This window comes from Ursus maritimus, unplaced genomic scaffold, assembly GCF_017311325.1.
Source record: "Ursus maritimus isolate PB19 unplaced genomic scaffold, ASM1731132v1 scaffold_27, whole genome shotgun sequence".
NCBI classification, from domain to species: domain Eukaryota; kingdom Metazoa; phylum Chordata; class Mammalia; order Carnivora; family Ursidae; genus Ursus; species Ursus maritimus.
In genome coordinates, this window is record NW_024425230.1 from 37,145,447 (window position 1) to 37,168,250 (window position 22,804).

The following is a 22,804-nucleotide window of genomic DNA, read 5'->3' on the forward strand; positions in this document are numbered from 1 at the left end:
TAAGCATTCGTTGTTATTTTATTTGCCATCCACGATCACATCTGTTTGGTGTCACGACCCTGGAACTCCATCCCCTGTAGGCAGCTGTCGAAGAAACAGGCATAGTGAGGGACAGGATGACCCAGGGATTGAAGAATAGAGCCAAAGACCAGAACCCAGGTCTCCTAAAGTTAGAGGGCTCTAGGCGCTGGGCCAGGATCTGCAGAGCAAACAGGCCTGCCCCAGACTCAGGTCCTCCCTCCATCTGCAGCTGCGCTAATGATGGAGGAGCTGAACCCCTACACCAAGATCAGCCCAGCGCTGGGTGCAGAACGGCACTCGGTGGGTGCTGTCACAGGCATCATCCTCCTGTTGTTCCTCATTGTGGTGCTGCTGGGCCTGTTTGCTTGGCGCCGACGGCGACAGAAAGAGAAAGGCCGTGACCTGGCTCCCCGTGTCTCCTATACACCTGCCATGAGGATGACCAGCACTGACTATTCGCTCTCAGGTAAGCGCTATGCCGCCAGCATCCCCTCTCCTACCCCTAGACACACACACACACACACACACACACACAGCCACCCCAGGGAGAGACAGGGGACGTGGGGAGAAGAAGCCTACTTGGCAAAGGTAGAGGAGGTTTTATGAGAATGTCATTTCCTGGACACCTAGCTCTGAGCAGCTATGATTAGGAGTCCCCTTCCATTTCCCCAGAGCTTCCTTCCCATCTTTCTCACCAGGCTTTGGCCACAGGAACACCCACACTGAACAGTAACGTTCCTCAACTCTCCAGGGGAACCTCTTCTCAGCCTAATGTCGGAGCCACCTCAAGAAACTGGCCCTGGGACTGTTTCCAAGCCCTGTTCCATCTTTGCTTCCTTGGGGAAGGCCGCAGAGCAACCCTCCCTCCCAGTTCCCAGAGTTAGGAGGGCCCTATTGATACAGTGGAAGGGGATGGTGCCTGACTTGGGGTGGGGGAGAGCTGAAAGTGTGGACAATGACCCAGGATGTCCGCCAATGTAGTAACCCCAAAGGGCATTCTGTCTAGAGTCGGAATGGGGTAGAGGTGGGGCTGCTGGGTTGGACCCTTCCTCTCTCCTGAACCCTGGACTGCTGCCTTAGAAATGAGGCTTTTGGCTTCATATTTAGTTAAACAGAAGAGGTCAAAATGCTCTGAAATTGCCCATAACCCTGAGCCACAGGACACTGGGCCCGTCTGGGTAAGATGAGGATGAGCACGTTCTCCCGCTGGCTCCATAACTTACGGCTGACCTGCAGCCTCCTGCATCTTGGATTTAGAAAACCAAGATCACGTCAGCTCATTCCTGCTAAGTACTGCAGGGTAGACAGGGGTGGTCCAGGTACAGGCCCTGCCTTCAGAGAGCTCCTGGCCTGCTTGCCTCCCTGGGTTTCAGCCAAAGCAATCCCCTGATGAAATCCCAAGCCCACAGAGATGATTTGGGGATTTTCTTCTATGACTATGAGTAAGTCTGGCTGGTTTTCTCACACCACTCCACTGGAATTCCCCAACACTGGGAGGGGTCCTGGAATCCACAAGAGGGCAGGGCTGGGGCTAAGAGAAGAGGGATTCTCTTTATGGCCTCACTCCTGGGATAGATCTCTGGAGGGAGGCTGGGGAGGGCAGCAGAGGCTCAGGGACATATGATGCTGTCAAAGCCAATACTCCTCATCCACGCTGTAGCTGCTGGGCGCCACCCTCCAACACTGGCAAGCCTAACTCGCATCCTGCAGGGAAGGCCACTGTGAAGGAAGAGGCAAATTAGGCTCCACAGATTTCTGTGGGGGTAGTGGATACCAGAGAGCTTGGGGGATGGGGGACTTACGTGTCTCTCTTTGCAGAGCACTCCCAAGGCTGCCCAGGCCAAGTGTTAAAATTGGGGTGTCTCATGCCAGGGGCAGGGGTATGATGGTATGGCACCTTGTTCTCTTCCCAGATTTGTCTCAAAGTAGCAGCCATGCCCAGTGCTTTTCCAATTCCAGCTACCACGCACTGGCGTGCGGGGGGCCTGCCACCGGCCAGGCCAGCACTCTGGACAGGAACAGCCCCACCAAGGTACCGGGCCCCCGACTCCCCAGCCCCCACCCACTGTCCTCCCAATGAGCCCTCACCTCTGCCTAGGAAGGAACCACACTCCACCTGGAGGGTCCATGTAGAACCAAGTGCCAATACATTAAACAGCCCTGGGATCCATGGGACATGTAAACGCTCTGTGAAGCATTTAACAGGAAGCCACAGGTTACATGGAACCAACAAGTGCCATTTAACCAGCAGACATCACATGTAACCAAACTACAGCGTCATTCGATAGGATATATACCCCCACACCCGTGTGTAACGAACTGGTACCAAATCATGTGATCATCACGTGGTGCCTTCTCGTCACATATAACCACGTAACCACTTTTGCCACATAACGTATGTAATCAAAACACTACGCCACCTCCCACCAATCACTACAGTGCATTCCCAACACCACGCATGCAACCAGCACCTTAGAGACACCACTGGGACTCAGGTACCAGCGGATGCCCTTCTATCTGGCATACACACCACTGCTACATACCTGCAACCATATACTGCAATCAGAACTGACACAGGGACAGAAACCCACATATCAGCCATAGCCGATGTTCTCACTGACAGCGAACCCTTCAGGCCTCCAAGGACAGGTGTGCACCGCCCTGGACAGGGTCCTCCCTTCACAGCTCCCAGCATAACCCGGCTGATAGCGAGACCTCCTCTTACAATCACAGGCCCTCAGGCAAGGATGTTTCAGCACACGTGTAGGGAGTCCCCCCCACCCCCCGTGGTGTGCCAGGACCCATGCTGGGGAGAGCAGGAAGTTCAGAAATGTAAACAGCTCTAGGACCACAAGGTCTGACAGGCTCACGCTGCACACCTCCTGACACCACGCGCACGCACACACACACAGCCCTGCACATACATACATACAATAGCAAGACCATGAGGAGGGCAATCCCAGGGCTCCTGGCTTCCTGTAATATCCTTCCTGCGTCAGGAACATGGACAGAAGCAGTTCTCATATTCCAAGCCTCTACCCTAGAGAGCTGGGAATCCTTTCTCCCTGTCTGGCCCAAAGAAAACGTCCACCAGTCCACAGGCCTGGTGGCAGTGCGGCTTGAACCCCTAACAATACACAGGGGCAACCACTGTCAAGCCAGAACCCCAAGGCCCCTTTCTTCCACTTGTTCTCAGCCTCAGTTTTCGTATGAAATGGGAGTGCTGTATGCAGCGTGCCCTGAGCCCACAGCTTTGGCCCCTCTTCCTGTGTATCTCCTCAGCTCCGACTCTCATTCCCAGCTCCGGCTTCAGGCTTATCTGAGGAGCTGGAAGCTGAGGGAAGGGATCTGGACTTTCCTAGTGCGAGGCCCTTGATGAACTAGAGCCCAGTACCAAGGCTGCAGCAGGCTAGAAGCAAACAAGGCTCTCCCTTGCTCACAAAAGGGAGACTCACACGCAGGCCAGTCAGATAGCAGAGGTGACAATGATGTGGCAGACAGCCTTAGCAACTCCCTTAGTGCTAGAGATGGCCTCATGTTGCATCTGAGACACCGCCAGAGCCTGTTCTCCTACAGTTCAGTCCCACCCAGCTGACCTACTTCCTCGTCAGAGTCCGCCAGCTAGGCTCAGGGCACTGCTTGGCTCTTGGGCGGCCCTGCCCTCCTTTGTCCCAAGGGCTGGGAACCCTACAACTTCAGCCAGACAGCTCAGAATGGGGTAGATTCCGCTCCCGCTGAGCTCAGTCAGGCCACGGTACACCTAGCTCTTCCTTTCCCTCAACGATCTGAGACGTAGGTGGGTCAGGCTCATCACAGGGGTGGGTGCACAAGGCTGGGCAAAGTGAAGGTTGGGCAGGGGCACCTCGGGAGCAAAGGGATTAACTTGCTCTCCTACTCTCCAAACAGCTCAGTAACAAGTCTCTTGACAGAGACACAACAGGCTGGACCCCCTACAGCTTTGTGAACGTGTTAGGTCAGTAGCGGTTTGAGTCTGGTCCCCTGCCATCATGTCCCCACCTGTTCTTTTTCCACATTGAAAGGGTCCCTGTCCTAGCTCCAAGGGAGGAGGTTAGATGAATCCTGAGCATGGGTTTCCCCAGGGAGAAGGGTTATGGGGGAACCCAAGCCCTTGTTTCAGTTCTCATAAGCAAATGAAGCCCAGGACACCCTTCATTTCTATTAGGGGAGAGGATGGCTATGAGCCAGGGACCACAGAGGAGACAGCTAGGGCCTGAATGTGGGGCTTCCAGATGTGGGCAAGATTTATTCACTGTCTGGGAAAGGACCCTTGCCTGAGCCACGCCCTGCCAAGGTACTCCTTTCCAAAGGCTTCTTTCCTCTGCCCCACTGCCCTTGTGAGCACCAATTCCTATTGGGGGGGGGGGGAGGTGAGGGAGAAAGGTAGATGGCCTCAATTCTAACAGATCCCCTAGCCCTTGCCCCCTTGGATACTACACATCAGGGCCCTGATTCCTTCCAGCCTGCCCTACCCTGGCCCCCTCCATACTCCCCACCCTGCCATACCAGGGCCCTGGGAATAATGGCTCCTCCCTGTCATTCCTCTCACTAGACTCCCATTTCCAGATCAGTGCCCTGGAGGCCAGGTACCCGCCCGAGGACTTCTACATTGAACTTAGACACCTCAGCCGCCCCGCTGAGCCACACTCACCAGGTTAGACCCCCAGCCCTACCCTCTACCCGCTGGGCTCCCGAGGCTCTCATACCACATCCGACCCAGCACCTGCCCTACCCCTTCCTGCCCCTTGACCCACCCCCATGGTCCCAGAACTCTCCCTGTTGGGCCCTCCTCCTTCCCAACATGGTTAGTCTACAAGCCCAATCCCCTATCTAAAGGAAGCTTGCCTAGATTCATCCCCCATCACTCCTGCTCCCATCGCGGTCAGTGGATGTGGAGAAACTGTGACTGGTATTAGGTGAAGGGGCCACAACATAATTGTACTCCCTATCGGCCACAGAATACAACCCTAAACCACTGAGAAATGACTTGAGGATGGGGACACCTTTGGGATTCTCTGGGCCCTGTCGGTGTGGATGACAAGCCCAATGTCCCCCAGAGAGAGACACCCCAGACCCACCAGTGGCTCAGGTCGAGCAGGGATCTGGAGAGGCTGGGGTAGGATGTGTCAACCGGCATCCTCTCTGCTCTATATTAGGCTCAAGCTAGTGGCTTGGGAAAGACGAAAGAAAAGACTTGCAAAGTCAGTCCTGCTGTGCGAGGATGTGGAGTTAGAGAAACAGGGGCCATAGGAGTAAGCATAATGAATCAACAGAGAATGTAGCCTCCCCAGCAAGTGCCTCTCTAAGGCAGGGCCTTAGTATACCGGACAACCCTCAGGCTCTAGCTGGTTTCTAGAGCTCAAGGAACTGCAGCTCTGCCAACCCCTGCAGGTCCCTGGGTGCAGTAGCACTAAGAAGCATGAAGGCTCTGAATTTATCTGCCCTTTGAGCAGCTGTGGGCTGCAAAGACCCTGAGTCTGTACCTAGGAGGCTGTGCTCTTGGCTGCAGGTCCCCTGGGCCATGTCTTTCAATAACCCCAGCAAATACAACCCTCCCACCACCCCCCACCATGCTGTATCTCCTTCCCCAAGGGAGTGTGCTCTGGGCTCCGCCCAGATTTCTCCCTGCTTTCTAGATGTACACTCTGCAGTGCAGCCAGAGCCACCACATGCTACCATTTTGTGGCTTCCCCTAAAGCATGCTGGTGGCCAATGGAAGAGAATACTTAGGGACATCTAGCTTCTCGTTCATGCGGTGTCGGACAAGTCACAGCCCCTCTTTGGGCCTCAGTTTCCTGTTCTAAAAAAAAGGAAACGTTAACAGCCTAGCCTCCCTCCCTCAGGGAGGGTGAAGGAAGCCCTTGTTTTGTTTAGTATAAAGAGCTCAGGTGATGCCAAGGATACAGGTTGCTAGTCATGTTTCTGAAGGGCACAGGTACCTACAGGCCTTCTAGAAGAATAGCCAACTAGAGGAAAACTTGGACTGGTTCTGCCTTATCACTCAGTAATGTGGGGAAGGCAGGCAGATAATAGATTCCTACAAATTCAACTTAGGAACTCAGTGGAGGAGGTGTGGAATGGGGATGGATCTAAACAGCAGCGGGGGAGAGTCGAGTGGAGTCACATTGTATTTTGATAATTACTTGCTGCATTCCTCGCCTGGTAGTGTGTCCTCAGTTAAAAGCTGGAAAAAATGGACTCTGTGCCAGAGTCATTACAGTCTCAACCTAAAAATGCCAGACAGCTTCTTTCCTGGTATCACCAGCAGCAAAGAACCTGCGCTTGGTCCCTGAAGTTTTATGTCCCGCCTCTGGCTATGGCTTTAGGACCATGCACTGTAGGAGCTGAATAAACTGACAGCCAAAAGGGAGAAAAAGCCTTCGGATTAAAAACACTAGTAATACTTGTCAAAGACAGCTCTCAATTATGTACAAATGGTCCACTCCCCCAAATGGGTAACTAAGCAGATTATGGGTGGGAGTGACTACATTCTGGAAGATGACTAATTGGGAATCTCAGCCACCGGTCCCCCTCCCTCCCTGGCTCCCCTCACTCGAGCTTCAGATCCAGGAGAGGAGGTAAGAAAGAGTCTTCAACCCCATTCCAAGATCCAACAGAACTGGAATTTGGAATGTCAGACACCCCTTCCCAGGCTAAGAACTGGCTCTGATTCATTCCTTACCGTGTACTTCTGGAGCTTGGAACTTCAGCTAGAGTGACCGCAGGTGGCATCAGAACAGCCTGTGACCACCTCACGCAAGACACACCCCCTCAGAGTTAAGGTTAAAGAGGAGGGCTGCGTATGCCAGGGGGCGCTGTAGCTCACCACTAACGCTCCTGAGCCCTGCAGGCATTGCTGTGTGCTCAAAGTGATTTAGAGTAGATTAAGCCCAGAATAACCCTCTAGCACGAAAGAACTAATTTTATGGTAAAGGAGGAAAAAACAAAAACACATGCAGTTTAAGTAAATGTCACTCACCCCATTTTTCTCTTTATACTATTTTAATGCAGGTGCTTGTGGAATGGATAGACGTCAGAACACATACATTATGGACAAAGGCTTCAAAGGTAGAGTATCCAATCCTGACGTCCCGTTAGAAAGGGCTTAGCAAGATAAAGAGTACAGATGTGAAATGACCAGAAATTCTACCAGAGAGACACTGCGCACATCTCTTCCCCCACTCCCCCCAAAAGTAAAAAGACCACAGGACCTGAGGCTGCTGGGTAGCTCTGCTCAGGAGGAGCAATCATAATAATAATGAATTTATATTTCGATTTAAGTTGCACCTGCTTAGCAAGCGCTTGTGGGTTTTTTATAGATGCCAACTAAATGTCTCCGGAAATGCAGAATGTCATTATCCAACCAATTAGTATGAGTTAAATTGATTATAAATTCTGAAATAAAGTCAATCTACCTGCCCCAGAGGCCTCCTGTCGTTGCGCTGGCGAGGACTGCCACCCTGCACCTGCTGGCTTTCTGGGGCACAAGGAATGAAAATAATACCTAGGGTTAATACTGTATGGCACACCACCCTCGAGATCTCTGCCCCTGAGAGCAGGAGGTGAGGACTAATCCCAAGCACATCGGAACTGCAAGTCGAATCATCCTTCTAGGAAGTCTGTGAGTGAAACCAAAGACGAAGGTCAGGTCTTGCCCTGGGCTTAGGCCCTATGTTTAAATAACAGAATGTGTCAAATAGGTGGCTTTGGAACTATGTCACTTACTACTCTGTCAAGTATTAACTGTGACCTCAGACTGGGAGCTCTCCAAGGCCTAGTTTCCTCACCTGCAAGGTCAGAATAATTACGCCTGTGCTATGGTCTAATGCCTATCCTAGTGTCTACTAAGGTTATCGTGAGTATCCAATAAAAAAAGTCACAGACGGGAAGTGTTTCTACATGTTATAAGGGCTGCACTAATGTAACAGGGCTCTCCTTTCGTCTCTGAGGTCTCTTTAGGAGTCTCAGCCACACTGAGAGACGACAGGCAGCACAGATCCCAAAGGCTATCACAGACCTAGCTGTGCACCAGAATAACGTGGAAAGCTTGTTAAACATACAGAAGTCCACACCCCATCTTCCCAAGACTCTGAAGCAGATCTAGAGTGGGGTCCTGGAATCTGCATTTGTAATGAGTACTTCAGGGCATTCTTAGGCAGCCTATACCTCCCAACTAATACTTAGGAACCGCTGGTCTAGACGGACCCAGATTTCCTGGATTACCGTTCTGGTATTTCAGATTTAGTCTTAGTTATACCCGAGACACAACCATTTCCTAACCAAGGAGAGCTAGTTATCTATAGCCCTTGGTGGAGTGGTTATTAGAAGTGGGGTGAGTTAGGGGTGGGTGGTTCTGAGCAAGAGAGCAGGAAGGGCAAGTCTCCACGAACACATTAGGATGTGTACAGCCCAAGAGAACAATCTGAGAATCTGAAAACAGGAGGTCACCCCTCGGCTTCTGGACAAAGTTCACAACTCCCTTGGGAGCATCCACTCTGGCCATTTTCTGCGTATTGACTCAAACCATCCAAATGGAGGCAAGCACCATTACAGTAGTGAAGCTAAAAACACAAAAGAAAGCTTGACTGTTTTATCACTGTGACCCAAGACCTCAGTCTCTTTCTCAAAGAGGTGTGGGGACTGGGCAGAAAGATCTCCTAAGAGACTTTTCAGCTCCGAAAATATGCATGACTCAAAAATGAATAAGCTCAGACAGGCCCAGACAGCTCAATAAATGAGCACACAACTTTCCTATGCACTTTGTTGTCCTGGGCATTGTGATTAGGGTGACTGCTTTCAGACTCGAAACTGTAAATGTGTAACAAAGCTGAGGAGGGCAGTGTCTCTGGCTCAGCGTCATTCATTCCTGTTTTGTGGGATCATGTATCTGAGCCTGTAAGTAAGTACAGGGAAGGCCAGATTTTGCAGCCAGGTTTTGTTTCACCACTCTGGCTGTAATCATCCTTTGAATTAGGAAAGGCGGCTGCCTAGGTAAATATGCCAACAGGTGCTAGGAACCAACACATCAGAACAAGAGAATTCAAGAAGAGGAAAATGAAATGTCACTGTTTGGAACTTTACAGAAATATTTATCAAAGACATGGAATAAACCCCACTACCTGGCTGCACTCCCAAATAAACATTTAATAAACTAGTCTGTACCAGGAATCAAATTATTTCCTAACACTACTGGGCCAAACCAAATGAGAACCATTAAGAGTGAAGAGTCTGAGTGTTCTCTGAACTCAGTGAGCAAGACCCTGTCCTGGAAGTTTTGGAGTCTAGTCCTAGTTCTTTGCGGCACTGACTAGGTCACAATGTTATTTTCCGTGTTTGGTTTCTACCTCCGTTAGAAGGCTGAGGTTGTACTGGCACCATCTCTAAGGCCCCCTCCAGGTCTTAATTCAGCCAGTGCTCCTCCTTGCCCTTGTTACTTACTTTGGACCCCCTCTCACCGTCATCCTGAAGTTGCATGACACCACACATTGCTTGCTGTGCTAACCCCATTTTACCTCTGAACACCTGCCCATCTCCCCTTCCCCATGTCCCCCTCAACACAATGATACTGTAACAAACTGCCTTATGTTTAATTCCTTGTCTGTCAGGCATTTCAAAGTGATACAGAAGAAATCCTCCCTGGCACTCTCCATCACCTTTATGATCCTGAAATCCTGAATCCCACTGTTGCTGCCACAGGGATGCCACCTGTATGCTCCTTGCTAATCCAGCCTTCACGTGTCTCCTTGCAATAACTTTGGGTTCCAAGGTAGTGAGGAGTCCAGTGACATCCTGAAAACTTTAGCCAGTGTGGTTCTCCTTCTGACCATGTAATCATCTCCCTTTTCTTCGCCCCATATTCTTATCTCTCAATGAAGAGAAGAATGCTAACCTAGGGCCCAGGAAGAGAAAAGGCAGTGTGGCTTTCTAATAATAGTAATAGGCTGAGAAGAAACAGATCTTCAGTGCCTGGGTTTTCCCCGAGAATGAAATACTGACTTTTTACCTATATGTTCGTGTGAACCTAAAAGCCTAGGTAAGTTCTGATTCCACTCACAAGGTGGCCTTGGAAAGTCATTTCCCCTCTCTGGATTTGCTACTTCCTTTATAAAATGAAGGTGTTTAGGCTCATTTCCAAGGCCCCTTCTGCATTTGAGGGTGTAAGACTGTGATTTGGGAGAGGTTAGAACTAGGTGAGAACAAACACTAAGGCACACTTAGTATAAAGCTAAGCCTTCAGTCTGATGCTAATTACAGGCCTGGGAGGAGCCACTCTCCAAAGTTTAGGTAGCCTTGGTGGACGCTTCCCCTTTCCTTGCAAAATGCCCTGAAGTGCAGGGACTGGCTGGGGTAGGGTGAGGCTGTAAAAGCATGAGGAAGTGTCTTAGGGAGGCTGGTTGCTCTTCCCCCTACCCCACCCTCCCTGAGGGCAGGCAGGTAGATGACTCAGCTGGAAAGAATAGCTTTCTGAAGTGTAGGTTTTCCAGCTAGCCTTGCCCTTTCCTCCCTCCAGTTCCCAGATATAGAATCCAGATTATTCCATAATCCAACACACTCTTCCGACCACCTCAACCCACACATACACTTCTCCATCCTTTCTTTTCCCCTGGCCCCTTTATGGAAGGTAGAGCTTCTCTTTGAAACGAATGCCCTCCCCCAACCCCAACGTCTCTTTCAGTCACTTACGTGCATCCCCTGCTGCAAAGCAAACTGTTTGCAGTAAGTCCCCCTTATCTGCAGTTTCTGTTTCCTCGGTTTCAGTTACCCCGCAGTCACACGATCAAAGTCAATAGTGACTGTCACAATGCCTACCTAGGTCATTCACCTCACTTCACCATCTCACATCATCACAAGAAGGGTGGGTATAGTACAATAAAATATTTTGGAAGACCCCATGACTGGATACTGAAGATGGGCTAAGCCCCAACTTAACTACTTACTAACATCAGGCAAACTTTATGAGCTTCAGTATCCTCATTCCTGAAGCAGTAATCATAGTCCTTCCTGCCCAGCCCTCTTCACAGATGTATCAAGTTCCAAATAACCTAACTGGAGTGAAGATACTAGCATAAGGGCCACATTTTCTACCACTATTCCTCAAGTTTTAGAAAACACGCAACTAAGGTAGCTACCGATCAAAGTAAAAGGATGTGCCTGGGTGGGGGCAGGGGCGGGGTGTTAGAGGATTTGAGGGCTATCCGGAGAGGATAGCCCTTCTTTAAGCAGTTCTTGTCCTCAGTTTCCAAACCAGCCGCTCTGAGTCATACTGCCTTACTCTTCGGCTGCCAAGTTCAGAGAACCCAAAGTGGGAATGACGGACCATGCTGGGGTTCCTGGACATCCCCCCAGCCCCTTGTACTAACAAAGTACTCACTAGAAGCAACTTCACGTGGCTCTAGGCAGACTGTGGCCCAGCACCCACATCCCCCTTTCCTCATGAGAGCCTCACCAGCAGCTGCGCCTGCTCACTGTCCAGCAAGAATGTTTTCTCCTCCTCCTCTCTCGGGTTCCACGCTAGAAAGAGGCCACAGTCTCAGATGGGACCAAGGCCAACATCTCTCTACCTGTGGGCCAGGATGAGATGGAAAATGCTCTGAGTCTGATTGTGGAGCTCGCTCTGCTACTGACGAGCAGTGCGACCTGGGGAGGTCACTTCCTCATGCCAAGCCACAGCTTCCTCTTAAGCAGTAAAAGGGACGGAGAGAATTAATTATTGTTCTAGCTCCATTGCAGGTATTAGGAACACCTGAATGAACTAATGGGTAAATGTACTTTTATACAAGATTGAGGAAATGTCACCTGCTGAAACATCAGTAACCCTATACTCAGAAAAGTAAATCCCCTCCCAGCCAGTCCCGTTATGGGAGAAAACACTGCTAGTGGTGACACCCAACTCAACTTTCAGCCACATGGAGTGTTCTGATCTCCCAGGACCTGGTCACCCCTTGAGTTACAATGATCCCTTTATTATTATTTTTTACATTTTCATTAATCTCACAAGCTGGAGGCAGAGAGCATGTGATAGTTCCAGTGAAAGACTGTCCAAGAATTTCACCATCTGCTACCACTTAAGAGAAATTTAGAGCTGAGAAATACAGAAATTTCACCATCTGCTACCACTTAGAGAAATTTAGACCTCTGAAGACCACTCATTACTGTCGAGCCCTTACAATTCCATGCTTATTTCTAGACTCCCTGGCTGGCAGATCATCACAGAAGAACGAGGGCCAGAGTTGGCCAGATGACAGAGAATCTAGTGCTTTTTCCAGGCAAGTCTTGCCTCACTTGGAATGATCTACAAGAGGCAGTGATCTTCCCAAAAGGGGAAAATGGCATACAGGTTGAAGGAGGGGCTCCCCTTCCCTTCTGTGACTCCCAGTCACAAAGAAAACACTTTCTTCCTCCAGTAAGCTACAGTTACCTTGCCTCATATTTGGAAACTAGTCTGCATCCTTTTGTACCCTAACATACCCTGAAGTCTTGGGGGTGACGCACCTGAGAGGCAGCAGGAGAGGAAGCATGAGCTCTCCTAGTATCAGAAAAAGATACTGCTAAAATTGGTTTCAGTTAGGATTCATAAGAACTGGGGTAAGCGATCCCAGGGGATACACTGGAAGGCTTACTAGAAAACAAACTTTCCAAAGGCTGGCTTGAGACCCAGGTGCTTTTTACACCTCTATTACACTTCAGTCGGCCCCACCTCTGATCACAAGCTTCTCAAGAGCAGGGATGCTGCCGAAGTTTGCTGCCTAAAGGTTGCCAAGTTGCTGACACCTGTGCCAAAACACACACCTAATTCCTTTGAATCTAAGTTTCTTACTCATCAAAAAGAATTCTGAGGAAGAATGGTATCACAGAACAAACACAGGCCAAGGAGTCCCAAGGCATACATTCAAGCCTCGGCACTGCCATTTATGAGCTTGTAGGACATCAGCCAAGTCACTGCATCTCTCTGGGCCTTCCCCCTATAAGAAAGTATCAACTATCTTTGCAGGATTTTGTAAAAAATAATAGATGTGAAAGCACATTATGAGTATCTTGAATTAATCCCCTTCTGGTTCTGTACCTGATTACTAAGAACAAAAATGTCCCTATCCCTCCAAAAACGTAAGTTTCTTTATGAAAAAATCTCTGCCTACCTAGGAAAGCACTCGTCAACATATTTAAGAAGGAAATCTTGGATTATCATAGGCTTTTACAGATCCAGGATCCTGAAGGCACATAAACTGCAATCTGTTTCTGGTATTGAAATGAAGTCCGTGTTCTTGCATGTCCTAAGAATTCTCTCTTGCCTTACAGATTACATGAAAGAATCCGTGTGCAGTTCTAGCACTTGTTCCTTGAATAGCAGTGAAAACCCTTACGCCACAATTAAGGACCCGCCCATCCTCACCTGCAAGCTTCCAGAAAGCAGCTATGTAGAAATGAAGTCGCCTATGCACACGGGGTCTCCGTACACAGATATGCCATCCTTGTCGACATCTAATAAAAATATATATGAAGTTGGTAGGTGTCTCAAATAAGTAACTTAGTGAAATCAGGGCAATAGTGCAGCATCTGAAGTAAAAACAAGCCCTCTCCACTCACCCTGTCTTGAAAACATACCCTTCTTTTGTTGCTTTTTAAGGAATCCAAGGTGAACGGTCTCTCCCAGGATTACCCTCCTCTCTCATGCAGGAAATCACATTCTTGTGTCAACTCTGCTTTAAAAAAACATCAGAACCACTATGAAGCAGACATGCTGGGGGTGGGGAGTCAGTGGGTACACACACTTCAACTGATTGTTGATACAAATCCCAGTTTACAAAAGAAAACAATCAGAACAGACATTTGCAAGTTTCTAAATCACCATCTTCTACCTTTTTCCAATTTTGCCTATGTCCCTGGGCTTATTGGTAAGACCCCTACCTCTAGGATATTCCAAACCTCTTGGTTTTGACCAGAGCTTAGGATTCCGATAGTACATTCACTTAGGTTTTCCATTTCATGAGCTAGCCTCAGTCCTAACCCTCATGTATTTATCACAGATTTCTAAATCCCTGGCTTCTCTCCCTACCAAGTTAAATAGCTCTATTCCCCCTCAACAAGGCAACCAAAGCTAATCTGTTCTCTGAACTCATTTTTCACTATATTCCTTAGAGCCCACAATCAGTGTGGTCCAAGAAGGCCGCGGTCATAACTCCAGCTATATCCAGAATCCATACGACCTACCTAGGAACAGCCATATTCCTGGTCATTATGACCTCCTCCCAGTAAGACCAAGCCCTGCCCATGGGCCCTCCCAGGACAAGCAGTCTTAAGAGAGAGAAGCCTCTCTCTTGCAATGTGCTCTGCTGAATATTCTGACTCTGAAAGAAGACAATCCCTTGACTTGAAATAATGATACAGACTGACTCCAGCTGCGTGTTAGTTATTACTTTCACCTGGAACTAAAGAAGAGCTTCCAAGTGGGACTGGGTAATTGTTCAAACGGTCTGTTCATGAAGGCAAATCCACTCACCCACACCCAACCCCAAATGCCCAGGATTACGTGATCTTTTAAAACACTTAAGATTCAGCTACTCATCGACATCAGCTAAATATATATATATGATATACTTAATTCTCTGAAACATGATGCTTAGAAAGCATACAGCGTAGGTTTCATAAACCTTCCTGGGGGAAAAGGGAAGTGGGGAGGGGAAAGGATTACTTTAAAGCTCCTGAAATGTGTATGTGCTTTTGGCTGCTGTTACCATCAACATCTGTTTTATTACCTAAGATAAACAGCATACAGACACAAACTGCTACTATCAGTCCTAAAGTACCTGTACATCTGTGTCTGACCTGTCAAATCACAATGGCCAAGATTATAGTACATAGTCCAAAACTGACTTCACTTTTTAAAAAAAAGACTGTAATAAATACAAATTAACTTTCCTTCTTCTGCCCTTCGTGGTAGTAGTAGATGTTTCCAAAGCGCAGCAACCTCCTTTAGTCTACAGTGATTTCTAGGCCAGCTTTACCAAATCTTGCTGATTCAAGGTTCGAGAACATTGCCAAGTCATTCCTAGCCTGGTCATATCACCTCAATCCATCCAACACCTGAGTCATTCCATGTGAAACAACTCTTGAGATGATGCCTTTAAGCAAGCAGTCACAGACCGGTAAGAATGAAGTATCCCTAAAAACAGCTATTTGGCCTCCTGAATTTATTTGGTTGGCATTCCTTGGCTCAGAAGAGTACTTGCTTTCAAGCATTTCTTCATAAATCTTGAGCTTGATGTAGCATACAACCTAAAAGTGTAGAAGAAATTAGATAAAAGGGGATATAGCAAGTTCAATAAGCTGCTTAAAGTACATGATGCTTTTTGATGGAACTAAATGAAAAGAATGGACTGTGATCAGTTGCTGTAACATGATGTAAAACTTTAAACAGCAAATAAGGATATGAAGGATCGCTACCTTAAAACCACCACCTACTGAGATGGCCAAAGACGTATTACAGTGAGTTAATGCTCCAGATCCCAGTATTTAGAACTGTCTGTACGTTCCACTACCGATGAACACAGGTAAACTGGGGCTCAGTTTGAGTCAAACGGGAGCCAACTCCCAAGCCCTAAAAAAAGAGGACCTCCTCACAAGAATTAAAGACCAGAAGGGCAAACCAAGGAAACTAATGGCCACCCCTATACCATTCCATTCTCTGGTAACAGCCAGCCAGTAAAAACTACTTCCAAAAAGGTAAACAGAAGAGGAACTAAATGACCGCAAAGCTGGAACAGCAGCTACAGGAAGTGTGGGAGTCCTGAAGCCCTTGATACAACCTGGAAGTCTGCCACGGAACCCATTAGTTGGGGCAATGAGCAGCAAAACAAGAAAATAAATAAATAAACCCCCCTCCCTCACTTCACTCACCGCTTAAGTAAATTTAATTGTTAGGGGAAAACAATACTTACATGAATGCTGCATGTCTGCATGGGAGCAAGGGATCAGCAATAGCAAATTTCCTTTCCACAAAAGCCTTATGAAATATAAATATTAGAAAAGTCCTTTGTAGACCCGTAAGTATTTCTCATACATATGTAGAAAGAAATAGAGATAAGAGACTTACCTCAGTATTTCAGGGCAGCAAGTGCTCAATTATCTTTGTAAAGCAAGGATCAAGAAGCATGGCGAAGTCAGATCAGCCAGGAGAAACTCCTCTCATTCCCAGGCTTTATCTTCTTCCCCTACCCCGCATGTACAGTAACTGCTGCCTGGCTCACTGCAAACAAGCAGCGCCATGCCAGTTTCAAGTGTCACCTCTTGTTTGCCAACTAGCTTACGGGCAAAATTCAGCAAGAGGGAGCATGGTGGAACCGCTAAAGCACGGGGTCAAGAGATTTGAGTGTTACTTGCCCTCTCTGGGCTCCTTTCTTCCTCACGTATTAAAAAGGGGAGTAGGAGAGAAAGGTAAGGAGCTCTAACAACCCTCTGGCTCTAGCATTCTGTGATTGTTAAAGAAATATAATACAATTCAAATTAGGCAATACACAGAGAAGGGAAAGGCAGAGGGTGTGATTCATCTATGGTGACAACAGCTGCCTTCACATATCTAGGAGTTACTAGTAAAAGACATTTCAGTCTTACAGAGCAACTGTTGGGAACTTCTGTCTAGCACTATCACACATAGGTTCATGGTCAACCTAAATATGTGCACTGTGCATTTTATTGGCAACTTGGAAAGATCTGTTTATTTTACAGAAACCAGTTTTCAAAGTGATGTGCATTTGATTCAAATGAATAAAGAAAACATTATTGTACAATAGCATAAGTGAGACTATGAAATGGCAATACTTTTTTAAATAACCCAGATTTGTAATATATTTGTTCACTGTGCAAAGGGACCGTACCTTGTACAAAATAAAAGGAATTCCTCAAACTAATTTAACAAAAATGCCTACTGTTGTGTTGCACACTGAAAATGTGTCTATAATCTACAACTTAGGTTTAAAAGGTAGAACTAGGCTACATTTTGTGTGGTCACTTTAGGCAGCCAGAGAGGTGAAAATTAACCCAATACATGCTTGAAAATAAACAAGTTCTATCAGATTTATAACGAGAGTCTCTTCCTTTAAAGTAATGAATGGGAACAACATATTCTTAATTCATGTCCAAAAATTATTGAGAAATCTCATACACATCAAATGCTCAAATAGAGAATTTCTCTGCTTTCACAAAGACTTAAACTCAAAGGCAACTATTACAGCCTGTGCTCAGCTCCAGAGGCACAAAGGTACTTCTATGGAAGAGAATAAAAGCAAAGTGTAAGGCCCACCTAATTTGCATAAGTGCAATGAATAGCTTTCCACTAGTAGAAATTATCGTCCAGTACATTACCATGGGTGCATGTTTTAGGACCTTTTTTAAAACATAACCTTGTGACCTCACTGGTAAAGAAGCAGCAGGATTAATTTTGTAGTAAAACATGGATGCTAAAAAAAATAGCTTACTGGATGCTTTCAAAAGTATAAGTTTAAAATTTTTCCTTCATACTTTCAAAGTTTGTACATAACCCTATTTAAGTCAACTGAAGCCTTTCAACTTGTCAGTTCACAAGGCTTACAAGATACTCAAAAGTTATTCCCAATGTTTAACCAAGAATACATTTTTATTAAGAGACTAAGACTCATTCAGAAATGATCTTACTAAGACAATTCTCAAGGGCTGGAACTTGACATCTCAGTGAAAGATAAAACATGATCAAGAATTATAAGGCTAAAAAAGGTATTTACTGAGAATACTGGTATTAGATTATGACTCATGAGGCTCAGAATACTACCCAATACCATAAATGAGAACCAAAGGCTGCAGGTTGTGCAGTCAACACAGAAGATTCAAGAATGATACATTCTACGAGCCATTCATCTAACCAGAAGGCAGGCAAAAGGGGCCCATTTAATCAGCATGTGACAAGAGGAGACCGAATCTTTCTCAGAAGGGATGGATGGATACATAGGGATTCATTATACTGTTATTTGTACTTCTGTGTAATTATAACATAGCATTTATATAATAAGCTTATATAGCTTCTAATTAAAACATTTTTTAGTCTGAATGGTAATTCTCAGACTACAGCTCCCCAAGCTAAACTAGAATGAATACTAGGATTAGCCCCCTCACTCTTTTAGATGTTCCTTCTTTATTGTTCTGACATGGATTAGCATGGGGGATAGATATTAGGAATGTAAATATGAACAAAGCACATTCCCATGCTTATGGATCTTACAATTTAGCAATTACAAAAGGGCAGAGATAAATGGAGGGCCCTGGTGATTAGTAGAGTACTGATTATACATTTTCTTCCCTGACTTGCAGAGCTAGAAAGATTCAGCACTGGTCCAATCCAAACCCACAGAATGCAGAAGCAGAAGCTCTCGTCTGTAGCAACAGGTTGTCAGATTCCCTCAATTCCAGGTTCTACCTCCCAAGCCATTGTCTAGCCCAGCAGATGGCCCTCCAGAGCCTTGGAGAGGAGAAAGCACAGGGACTGGAGATCTTAAAAATCCTGTTATTTAGGCACCGGCTTAAATGTAAACCAAAACCAGTAACTGATGATCCTAATAGAGCCTACATTGTTGGTTTCATATCAAACACGGTCTGCAGAAATAGTATTGCTTCCTGGGGCTTTCCAGACTGTCCCATTTCAGGCATGACTTTCTGTAATATTCTTAGGGCCATATGATGAAATGCTTTGGCACAGAGACTACTACAATGGTCAGCAACTTCTTAAAGACAAGACAAGGATCTGTACAACTTCCCTAGAGAGATGAGAAAATGGTATCCTGAGAGTGGAAGTTGTCAAGGGAAATGAATCTAAAAGCAATACACTTATTCATTGGGATGGGAGTAACAGGCAAGTTAAGTTCCGCTGACTCAAACACAGAAAAGGAATCCTATTGGCTACTAATTTTCACCACCATCACTGGACATCTGTGCTGGGACCTATCAATAATGATGTTAAATAACTGAATTCAAATGGTTAGACTACTAAACTAACAGCCAAAAAATGCCACTTATATCGTGTGTATTTTGCCACAACAACCTATAGCTTGGATTTAATCATTGGTTCTCTTGGACAGCTAGCTCTGCACACTGCTCTACCTTCTTATAAATTCCTATAAGAGATAACAGTAAAAAATTAAACACAAAATGTTTTTAAAAGTTCTGTCGCCCAGACATGAATATATTTTAAAAGTATATATTAAAAGCCAGCAGAATTTTAACAATAAAAGCCAAAACAAGCAGTTCTCAATTTACAGTTGACATAGCAGCCCCTCAAGTGCTCCTCCCCCCTTAGCACATGATACTTCGATGCATATTGTTGAAAAGGACAGTCATTTTGCAAATGCTCTGAAAGTTTTCATCTTATGGAATGGAGTTAACATGGAAATAATGACATTTTAATCAAGTTGTTGTAAGACCAAAAACATTTTGCCAAGTGATTTCTACTTATTAAACTTGAGTTCAAATGTCTAATAATTTGGCTCTAGTACCTGAAGAGTTCATTCATAGAATTACTGAATTGGAGCTGGGATGAACCCCAGAAATAATCTAGCCCATTCCCCTCACTAACTGGAAGAAGGTGAGGCTCAGAGAGAAAATGACTAAAAGATGTGTGTGACTAGAATCCAGGTCTTTGTCACCCAGTCCACTGCTCTGTTATCCCTGACACTTTCGATCTTTAACTCAAATAGTTTAGCGTACTTTCTAATATATGCCTAGTATCAATGCCCTTTCAGATATTCTTTCTGTATCCTCCAATTCAATTTTCAATGAAATGGATGCTTCTATTAAAATCATTTCTCAGCCTATGATCTTCTTGACAGAAGCTGTAATGACATTTTGTATTACTTTATTGTTACCCTCGGCCTCCTATAGTTTGGGGAAATACAACCATTCTTTAAAACATTCGAATGACAACTTCGGTTTATTTGGCATATCCTTTAGGTGAATGGAAAGTGACTTGTCAAATCCCAGCCAAGGGTGTGGTACCAGCATCAACCCAACCAAGACAACAAAAATCAGCCCTCCTCCTTTTAGCACTAGCCTATTATGCTATCCCATTAAAGCATGGGATACAAGAGGGTCCTTTCCTGGTCTTTGTTCATTTTTTTTCCAGAAGGGAATGCATGCCATGCACAGTCCTTATACAAAATTCGTATTCTGTTTTGAATTTTTTAAAGGCTTAAAATGTTTGTGAGACATCAAATAGCCAATCTCTATTTTCTTCCTGTGTTTAAAAAACAGAAACAAACAAACAAATAAAACTCCATAAACTTGAAGCCTAACAGGCTAGAATAAGTTCTTAATATCAACCTAGGCTTTAAATTATTCTGCTTCCGGTACTGGCCAAAACTGTCTAAACAGTTTTTTTCTCTTTAAGGTAGATGGAAATTACGACGACATTCAAACCATTGAGAGCGTTTGTATTTTGTAAATACAAGTCACTCGAGACAAAATTAAAATGTTCATTTTCCCACTGAAAAAATAAAAAGGACAAGCTCTGATGGGCAATCTAAACTCAAGAGGTCTACCCTTTCTGCAGAACCTTTCAGAACTTAAAAGACCACTGGCATAAGTCACCAGCTAGCACCCCTTCTTAGAATTAGAATCTAGCACACACAATGCAATGGCTAACGATAACTTACCCCTACAGAGTTAAAGAAAAATCATACATAGCGCTTGAGACCAGTGATATACAAGTTTAAATCAAGTCAAGATGGCTAACTGGCTTTTCAGAGTAAGTGAAAAAACAAATTCAAAGTGAAAATAACTGAAAAGCAGGGTCAAGCTGCAAAACACTTCTGAACTGCCTTGAGCCCTAAACTGTCATAATATTTTAAAACTTAATGTTTCCTACTTGAGACAGTTTGTCTCCTGAGATACTATTCAGAATGAAGACACTGTTAAGACGCAATCAAAGACATTTTCTACTACTAAAGGGTTCTTGGAATTCTCCCAAGATCCAACCATGCCCATGGCAACATTAAGTCTATACTTGATAAAAATTCAAAGTTACTCATTTTCAATTCACCACCTAGAGTTTCCTTCTCTTAAATAGTTTTGTGAAAAATTTACTACCAATTTCAAGTAAATGCCTCTTCCTAGGTCTGGCGACACTGTTACATATGAAAGTACAAAGATTACTTCCTTAATGTTTCTGGTGATACTTTTTCCAAGAAAAGCATAATTGAACCATATGTCTAAAGTCAAAGCTGAATTCACGCAATGATGCCTCCAATTTAGTGTTTACTCTGTAATGCAAGGACCTATGCTCTTACTCATCAGAATCAAATATTCCATGGCTGCATCCAAAGCACTCAAAGGAAAAATGTAATCTGACAACATAAAGAATAGTCCCCCTATAACTGTTTATTAGAATGTGAATAGATTCCAAATCAATAACTAAAAAATAAAATAAAATAAAAATAAATCAAGTTACAGAGCATGCATAAATTACAAAGTAGAGATTTACAAATAGGTAATAGTATCTTCATAACCAACCAATACTCTAAAATACTAAATGGCTACAGAAGAAAACAAAAAGACTGACCACAGCAATGCCTTCCGTGTGCCCCACACGTCATGAGCACCGCAAAAGACAGATTAACTATGAAACACAGTAATCTACGCAAGCCCACACACATATATATTTTTGTACTTAGGGGATATTCCACCATCCTGAATAGTATCAATTCAGTTGACACAACTTTCAGAACACTGCAGAGTAAGTGCTTAATATTATCCACAAGAAACTAAAACTCAGTATTAGTGTGCACATTTCTAAATGGGAAACTAGTTGCTCCACTGACTTCAATAATGTAGTGGGGAAAAAGTAGTTCAGGTTTGTATAATGCCTAAATGCATTCTATTTAAACTCAAGGTACTACATACTAAAAGAATACATGCCTTTAAGTGGTACCACTTGAGCAGAAATTAACCTCTCACTATATTCTTTAGACATACTGAAACCAGATATTTAACTGGACTGTATTCCATAATATACTGCAAAACTCAAAAATCAGCATTGTTAAAATAATTATCCATGCCTGCTGATAGATATGGTGATAAAACTAGGTTGCATTTCATTTACTGGAAGGTTTTAAGACAAAATTAACACCTCACAATTTGATACTAACAGCATTAAACCAGTTATTGCCTCAGCAATAAAACGCCACATAATCTACTGCTGGGAAATTAGATGAGTTCAATGATTTGGGCTGCCTGATCATTGCAACAGAGGCATCTCAAATGGAATTCCACCAGTCTCTCAAGTTCCCAGCCTGCCAGGCAGCACTGTTTAACATATGGCTCCATAACCACACTGCTACTGAAACCATATAACAGTCTTTGTTTATTTAGATAATTCTTATCCAGAAAAAAGTGTCCCCCTCTCTAATCAACTTTGATGCTTACAAAAATTAAAAAACAAAATTTACTAAACTACTTAACCCTATTAAGGCATTTTAGAAATTGACTTCCAGAATGGAAAATTTTCAAGCTCTCAAAATCCTGCTATGTTTATAGGGCAATTCTTAAGATTTGTGGAAATATACACTGCATTGAGAGCAGAGTGTATGAATTATAAGCTGCTCATTATAAGCTGCTCTGTGGCAAAATGATAGCTTATTTCTTCTTCTAAAGTCTTCTTAGTTTGATTTGATCAAGACCAATAGGTCTGAGCTTCAAGTGATCAAGTTCTAACATGTCCTACAGTGACAGGCTTCCATGATGAAAAGTAAAC

The 22,804-nt window shown here is 45.0% G+C and overlaps 1 protein-coding gene and 1 long non-coding RNA gene across 6 annotated transcripts in view; one reads left to right on the top strand and one right to left on the bottom strand.

Moving 5' to 3' along the window:
* LOC121105552 lies at window positions 1-14,185 on the bottom strand. Of its 4 annotated transcripts, none has more exons than XR_005838149.1 (4): window positions 13,642-14,185; window positions 13,430-13,518; window positions 11,486-11,600; window positions 1-84 (listed from the first exon to the last, which is right to left on the bottom strand). It is a non-coding gene; the product is annotated as an uncharacterized LOC121105552 (long non-coding RNA). The 4 variants fall into 4 exon arrangements; XR_005838148.1 differs by having other exon boundaries at window positions 1-448; XR_005838150.1 differs by lacking the exon at window positions 11,486-11,600.
* The window catches only part of MEGF11 (multiple EGF like domains 11), a 226,450-nt gene extending 203,792 nt beyond the window's left edge, over window positions 1-22,658 (top strand). Inside the window, exons 19-25 of one of the 2 annotated variants that reach the window (XM_040643090.1) lie at window positions 251-487; window positions 1,935-2,053; window positions 3,928-3,994; window positions 4,592-4,693; window positions 7,051-7,107; window positions 13,336-13,542; window positions 14,176-22,658. In XM_040643090.1, coding sequence (XP_040499024.1) covers window positions 251-487; window positions 1,935-2,053; window positions 3,928-3,994; window positions 4,592-4,693; window positions 7,051-7,107; window positions 13,336-13,542; window positions 14,176-14,336 — 950 coding nt within the window. In that variant the 3' untranslated portion in view covers window positions 14,337-22,658. The remainder of the gene's footprint in view (window positions 1-250; window positions 488-1,934; window positions 2,054-3,927; window positions 3,995-4,591; window positions 4,694-7,050; window positions 7,108-13,335; window positions 13,543-14,175) is intronic. The other variant, XM_040643091.1, reaches the window with a different exon arrangement.
* The last annotated feature ends 146 nt before the right edge of the window (window positions 22,659-22,804 follow it).